The sequence below is a fragment of the Limulus polyphemus genome, unplaced genomic scaffold (genome assembly GCF_000517525.1).
Source record: "Limulus polyphemus unplaced genomic scaffold, Limulus_polyphemus-2.1.2 Scaffold110, whole genome shotgun sequence".
NCBI classification, from domain to species: domain Eukaryota; kingdom Metazoa; phylum Arthropoda; class Merostomata; order Xiphosura; family Limulidae; genus Limulus; species Limulus polyphemus.
This window is the reverse complement of record NW_013665720.1, coordinates 952,958-961,165: the sequence shown is the minus strand read 5'-3', so window position 1 is coordinate 961,165 and position 8,208 is coordinate 952,958. Positions and strand designations below refer to the sequence as shown.

Here is an 8,208-nt window from a genome sequence, read left to right as displayed (position 1 = left end):
TACAAAATTGTATTATTTAATGAAGTTTAAAGAGAAATTTAATGAAAAAAATCCTAAAATACGTTTTAGACGGTAAATAAGCACCCTCTAAGAAGAAAATTTTTTCAAACATTTTTAAAATATTTTCTTCCACTTCAGCATTGGTCCTGCCATCTATGATTGGTATTTAAACCTTTTTCTAGTCTGTTTTCTTTATAAAACAGCATATGGGCGTGTTAAACCTCAGTTGTAAAACTTTTAGCCTAGTCAAAGGTGTCAATTTCAGTACCATGTTATTCCAATCACTGTATCTCAAGTTTGACAAATCATACGATGATAAGGAAAGCAAGTGACAAAACATTGTTCTCTGTATTTTACAATATGAATGTGGGTGGTGCTTATTATAGTAACAGCCATTTTATGTAGAGGTAGTATTTAGTACTGGCCAATAGTGCTTTTCAATAAGCGTTAGAAAACTTGCTTCTGTAAAAAACTGCATGGGATGTACGTGACTTTTATTATTTTAATATAGTAGCTTAAATCATGCTGCATCGTATATCTATTTATATTAATCATTATATTGAAAATTATCTCAAAATAGATATATTTTTTGGAAAGAAGTTGATCCACGATTGTTAGGGTTAAGAGCTATCGAGTGGCGAGTGCAAGGTCTTTACATGAATTAGGCTTAGGACTTTAAACTGAAAGAGTTTGTGATTTTTTATATTCTTTTGGATTTAAACTTGTAGTTTTAAGTTCAATAATTTAGCATAATTTTATATTTAGTTAATAATAATAATAATATGATTCAGTATTTAGAATGGTAAACTTTTGTAATTTGTACATAATACTACTAGTACCAGTACCACAGAAGAATTTTATATTTTTCCTTCTTACAATTTTTACTTTGTAGTAAAACCCACACTTCTGTCGTTATTGCTTTAGAATTAAAACAGTCTAACTGATATATATATATATAGTTTATTCTGATATTTTGCAAATGGTTTAAAACTCAGTGTACAAGTGACAACAATAAAACCCATATGTTGGTTGTGAAACAGGCTAAATACATTCATCTCAATAATACATGGAAGCTATGACATTTTCACACTTAGGGTCTCAATACACTGAAGAGCTTTAGTTTTGAATTCCAACATAAATCTTGCCTATAATGAGAGGAATGTGACCAGAACTAATATTTTAAGTGCTTTAAAGTAATTTTCTTTGTAATTTATGGTGTCTGTATCGTTTGGTAATCTCTTCTAATAGGATGTATCAAGTAACAAGGGGTCAGGCTCAGGCGATGTTTATTGAAACCACCTGGACTGTAAACTGTTACATACATTCGCTAGTAGTGGCAATTAGTTCTGTCTCTATTCTGAAACAACATAAACGGACATATGTTGAAATAAACTTGTTTGAAAGTTCAATGAAATGATATTCAAGTATCAAAAAGCTTTCTCACTATCATATCTACAATAATGTTCAAATGCCCCCGCGCTGGGCTGAACGAGAATGATCGCCAACAGGGGTGAGATAGTCTATGGAAAACGTACAAAGTTCACACTGCTAACCCTACGGTTTATTCGGCACAATAAACAAAAGTACAACTGCAATGAAACATAAACATAAATTTGAAATAAAAATAGATTTATGAAACAAAATTTAAATGTTTTTATATACATATATAAACATGAAATCCTATTTAAAAATAAAAAATACTTGTTTAGGTTTACTTACAAATATTATTTTCAGGTCTTGTATATTACTTGAAACCATAAGGAGAGTTTGTGATTATTAAAAAAATTAAAATAGATAAAATTTGCATTTTATGGATGATAAAAAATTTTTGGGATTTCAAAATAATGTACTAAAACATAAAAAGTAATAAGTTCAAATCTGGAACAAATATAAATATCGTAATCATTTTTTATAAATACCATTTCCTAATGTAATTTTCCAAGATATCAAAGATCATAATGCCAAAAAACTAAATGTATCAAAAGTAACAGGCTTTATGTTTCTTAAACTACATGCATTTATGAAAGTTCTTGTTTGTTTGTTTTTGAATTTCACGCAAAGCTACATGAGGGCTATCTGCGCTAGCGGTCCCTAATTTAGCAGTGTAAGACTAGAGGTAAGGCAGCTAGTCATCACCACCCACCACCAACTCTTGGGCTACTCTTTTACCAACGAATAGTAGGATTGACCGTCACATTATAACGCCCCCACGGCTGAAAGGGCGAGCATGTTTGGTGTGACGGGGATTCGAACACGCAACCCTCAGATTGCGAGTCAAGTGCCTTAACCACCTGGCCATGCCAGGCCATGAAAGTTCTTATGAAGTTTTAAACAATTTCATTCACTAGTTTTATTGTTGGAATGAAATATAGCAGGACTTGCGTTGGCTACTAAGAAAGATAGTAGCCGGTGGTCATTAGGTTAAACACCCCATTAAAAATGTGTTGATGGGAAGCTTTAGACTGATAGGATAATATTGAGGATGTCACTTGGGATTGACATGCTTGAACTGAGTTCATAGAGGCCCTTTATGTCACTAGACATGTAGAGCCGTAATAATAATAATATAGAAAGTTTAGACAAACTACTAGACTAACAATTTTCCATCATACCTGTTCAGTCATTGAACTACATCCTACTCTGCTGCTGTAAATTGTGGTTTGTATCTCAGTGTAATGATCAGTTTTATAAATAATTTTATTTTTATGAAGGTACCTCTGAATTAAACATTTATATATATTATACATACTGAGCCTTATCTTACCTTTGAGATGAGAAATAGCATTTATATCCTTATAACAATGCCACTGTTACAATTCTACTATTAAGATTGGCAGAGTATAACTCTGTAGTCAACCTGCATATATTATACTTTAAGAAATTACTGTTTTTCCCTCAAATATTTTTACTACTTCTATTTGAAAAACAGCAACTGAAGGCACAATCACTCCTAATTATAACAGACGTTTGTAGCCATTGGCAAATTTTGTACAAGTGTTTTTCATTTTGCCAAAAAGCAGATTGCTCTTTGAGAATTTTATACCCAGAGATGGAGAGTATAATTGTTTTTCTTTTCCTTGTTTTTCTAGACATAAAAACTAATTTGCACTAAGTTATTTGCAGGAAATTTGTGTATAGTTAAAAAACAATAATAATAAATGAAGAATATTAAGCCAGGTTCAATGAAACCAGTGTATGCTCTTTGACACTAAGTGTTTCACACTTGAATATCTTTATTTCAGCTGCTTACTTCACTACATACTTGTACAGTTTTGAAGATTAGATCAACAATGAAATGGCCTGTTTTAACACTGATGGCATTACATTTTGTGGTTTATGCTACACATTATTGTTAAATAATGCATGTCAGAATTTGAACATTTAATTACTTTTTAACTCTATGGTACATCAAACATGTTGTTATGGACTGAAAGTCTAATAAATAAAGAAATGAAATTACAGTATTAACAGAAAGGTTTTTAAAACAACCAACAAATAGATAATTTACGTTGCAACACATTTATTTTTAAATATGAAAAATAATAAAACAAATCTTAAAAAATATTAAAACCACAATCATGTAAAAATTTAACAGTTATCCATTATATAACAGTCTTACAAATAAAAGTATTTTATCAATTACCACAGCTGGCCTAGACTACACTCTTATCATTACTAGCAATTTGGAATAGTCCAACACAGTAATAAAATAGTTTGATATAATATCAGCAGATAATCCTGGGATTATAATCCTTTTAGACTTGTACAACTGCAAACATGATGATTCTCTGATGATGACTTTCCAGACAAAATTAACTCCACCCTTGTACAACCATTCATGACTTGCACACAATTTTAATCGACTATCATTCTCCCACTTCAACTGCCTTTACGTCTACAACCCTCATCTGCATTAGATCTACATAGCAGTGACACCAACTGCAATATATTACAAGTAATCAGAATGAAACAAAACAAAAATAATAATAATAATACAATGGTAACAATGTAAGCTAAAGTTTTGCTTCTGGCTTAAAATGCGGAAAAAAGAAAGTTAAGTGTGATTTTATTACATACAAGTTAATGTGATAGAAATATACTGAACTCTTAGCTGATACACTGATGTTCTGCTGAAAGAGTTTGCAACTGCTTCTAAAATTATCTACAACAGAAATATTGGATGATTTTTTTTGGAAATGACTGAATGCATATTAGTAATTGTAAATAACTAAAATTTGGATGCTGTTCCTTCTTCCTCTACAAGGAATGGCAATACCTTAAGCACCCAACTCTCCAACCCACCATCCTGAAAAAAATAATGATGTAAGCTTGGCTAAGCTTTCATGTCAAGCAATCAACATCCACTTATTAATGGTGTACCACCAACTTTAAAAATGTTGGTTTGAGTTTATAATTAAAAATAAACATTATAATCAATAACTTCCAATCAAAGCAACATAGTGCAACAGATTACAACTATAAATTAACCCAGTAAATAATGTAGCTAATTTAATGTACTGGCCTAACTAAAAATACTGATAAAACAAATAATGAATAGAATGCATTGCTTCATTATTTTTAGTGCTATTACTGTAATCTGTGTTTTCAGTTGCAACATTGAGTATATAATTACAGCTAAATGTTTTACCTCTGTCATGTGCAGGTGCATATTTTCTGTATTAGTTTAACTCTCTCACTGCAGGCTTGGTCTCAGGGACTGACCTCACAACCACTTTGTGCTTGCTATTGTTTTCAAGTAGGAAGTATATCTTAATATATTTTTGCAGATTATCAGTAAACATTACAAAGCTTTAGTACACAAAATATAATATTTTTTAAGTAATGATTTTCTCATGCATTTTATTCTTTTTGAATCTTGACTTGATAACATGCAAAGTAATTTTGATTTTGAGATTAAAAATACTTTTATGCATCAGAAACTTGTGAAATTTGATATGTAAGACCTTTATAACCTCCTAATAATTTCCAGTTAATCATCAAACTTTTTTTAGAAAAAACTTCATATTTCACCTGTTATTTTCACTATTGTATCTCTGTGTGGGTCTGGTCAATTTGACTGACTTCATAACCAACATCAAAAATTAGGAAATAGATATAAATTACACTTTTTTTGTTCTAGAATGACTACAAATTATAATAAGTCTAGTTTAGTCTAAATAGCTTAAATCTCCTAACATTATACATCTATATATATTTATTTAGTTATTCTTAATTTAATTGGTTTTTCAGCCACACCAAGCTGACATTACAAAAGTTGAAATAATGCAGTGCACGTGCACTCATGTTACCATATCCAATAGTATAAAAATTACCTTTACAATCTTGAATACCCTAAGTGTGAAATTTCTTATGGATTTTTGTTTGTGGTGCCATTCAATAGATGGTGCAGGAGTTTTAGTTACATATATAGATACTGTCATGCATGCTATGTCAATTATAGTAAGAAGATGGACTATTTGCTCCATTGTATCATCCAATGATATCAAAATTCTTCAGTATATATTTTGTAAAAAACTATACAACTACTGTATACGTGGGAAATTTAAACTTAATTCTTGCTCATCACACATAACCAGCTCATGCTGGCCAATACTGACTTATTACACATAACCAGTTCAGTGTTCGCTTACTAGCAAGTAACTATTTGAGTGTCTCAAACACAACACAGAATGGTGACCAGCAATAGCAACAGATGATGATGGAATTTCAAATACTGGTTATTCAAATTTTGGAAACATGTTTATAGCATTAAAAAAAACCTACTTTTATACATTACAAAAAATATCTATAAATAAACATAAAATTAAAGAATGAACAAAACAGTTCAAAGACCACTTACGTGACATGCAAGACTGGCTTCTGTTAAAGCTTCAAACAAGTCTTCGGGAAGGGAAGGACAGAAATACAAAATCCTTTTACAGCCTATCTGTTCTACAACACAGCTTAGAGTGCCATATTTTCCTTGTCGATGCACTGGCATTTTAAGTGCAGACACTGCTACATCACACAGAAATTTACTTGAAGTTGATTCTAAAATAAAAATTAGAAATTATATTATTAAGTGTTTTAGTTTACAAGTCAGATGATATCAACTATTAGAAAACATGAAGAGCCATTTTATTTAGCATTTCAAAAAATGCTAGTATTAATCAAATTGCCATTAACTTCATTAAATTTCATGAACACTTTATTTCAACTAATTTCTTCACATATGAAAACATAACTGCTTACAACTGCGACAGCAAAACTAACCCAAACTGAGAAACTAGGGCAGAGGATTTGCTGAAATGGTGTTCCTGAAAAAATAAGTCATTATTTCTAGTTGGAATTTCTTCAACTTATTGAAATGCACAATCAAATCAAGAAATAGTAACAAACTAAGTTGGGATAAGCTGATTATCAGACTCAGTCAGTACATCCAATGACAGATCTATCTCATTTAACTTCTCCTGGAAGCAAAAGTCAAAAGTAGGATTTGTAAACCATTTACTAGCATAAGGTATGGCCCACTTTAGCATGAAAACACAGTACCAGGTGGGCTACTAGAGAGGCAACTTTAGTTTTGCAATATACTCCACAGAGAGTTGCACGCACTTCACAAATATGAAAAGATGGTTCCTAGAATCAGTGTAAAAGCTTTAGAATATAAATGTTTTCAATGCACCCCATATACAGCCAAAGACCCTGATCATGAAAAAGGTCAAACATTACCAAAGTAGAATCCATGGTTTAAGCATAGACAAAAATTCATAATTCCACTCAGAAAGGATGAGAGCATAATATATTCTGAGCATAAAACATTTATCTTCAGCTGCTTTAGGTATGAAATGAAAGTCAGTTTACTGCCAAAATGAGCTCCAAAAACTGAAGTCTCTGCCATTACAGGAATCATTAAACTTTCCAGATGGAGCTTTGGATCATGGGTTCAATCCCCACTAGCAGAAAAAATGCATGCAAACAGTTCTGGATCTTAAAAATATGAAACTATCTTTAATGGCCTACCCATAGTTTTTATTTAAGGCTGTCCAGAGCTGCTGCTCAACATTTCCCATACTTGATAAATCACAAGAAAAAACAATGGAGGTCCAGTAAAATACTGAAACTCTGTGTAGTGTCATAAGCCTTTTAAATATTGAATAAAAAAGTTCCCTCTTGAGAAGAGATTCCCTGATTCACGTTCCAAGCCAAATCAACTGTTCCAAAGTGGATCTATGCTTGAAACATCCGTAATATGTGTGTTAGAGAAGATGTTATTTCACTGAAGGATCCTAACAAGAGTAACATTAACCATTCTCTCCAAAACCAACAAAGACAACTATACATAGCTATAGGTCTACGATTAGAAGTAATCTTGCAATCCTTACCACAAATCAGGAAATATTACTTCCTGCTAGATCTAACTGAAAAGAACCAGAAGTTAACCTAGAGAGCTAGGAATAAAATGACATCTCTTAATGAAATAACCAGTACCAACTGACATGTTGTCAGACCAATTCAGAGCCATTTTGAGCTCCATTAGAGGGAATAGTCAATTGTAATATATAATTGTATTACAAGTCTAAAGAAAATTATTTCTTTTGACCAATGTCTTGATGGCCAAGAATTCAGGGAACAGATGGAAATGTTAGAATGATAGAAGACAACTCTAGGAGGATGTTGATTTATTCACTTTAAATCAACCACTTCTGGGCCAATGGGCTTAATAGATTGATAGGGAAAATGATATATAGTTCTTATTCACTCCCTAAGTCTTATTCCAAATGACCTATGAACTGGTTGGTAGAAGAGATTATGAAAGCAAATATTACCCAAGATTCCCACTGGTTTTGACACTCAATCTGTCACGTTAAGGCTCCAGGCTTCTGAAAGTTTATGAGATTGGTATAAGTTAGGTACCATTGGAAGGTGCACAACTCAAATGGTATTAACTTTGTCAATCTCTCTTAGAATTATATGAAAATTATCATTGCCATGTGAGCCACCATCCACCTCTTTTAGTAAAGGATGAGTAAAGAGAAGGTGAAAAAACTAACAGATCAATGTTCAAAAAATGTTTGACTCTGGGCCTAAAAAATAGGCCATGCCTTCAGTGTTCAAAAAGAGTTGTGATTTGAAATGAAATTTTCCACACACATCTCTCCTCAATCATATTAACCCGATGACTACCGGCTACTAACTTTCTTAGTA

General features: G+C 31.8%; 1 protein-coding gene across 2 annotated transcripts in view; it reads right to left on the bottom strand.

The window, feature by feature from the left end:
* The window catches only part of LOC106471143 (thyroid adenoma-associated protein homolog), a 239,364-nt gene that overhangs the window by 149,606 nt on the left and 81,550 nt on the right, over positions 1 to 8,208 (bottom strand). For both annotated transcript variants that reach the window (XM_022400635.1, XM_022400640.1), the window contains one exon: positions 5,861 to 6,051. In XM_022400635.1, the coding sequence (XP_022256343.1) occupies positions 5,861 to 6,051 (191 nt within the window). The remainder of the gene's footprint in view (positions 1 to 5,860; positions 6,052 to 8,208) is intronic.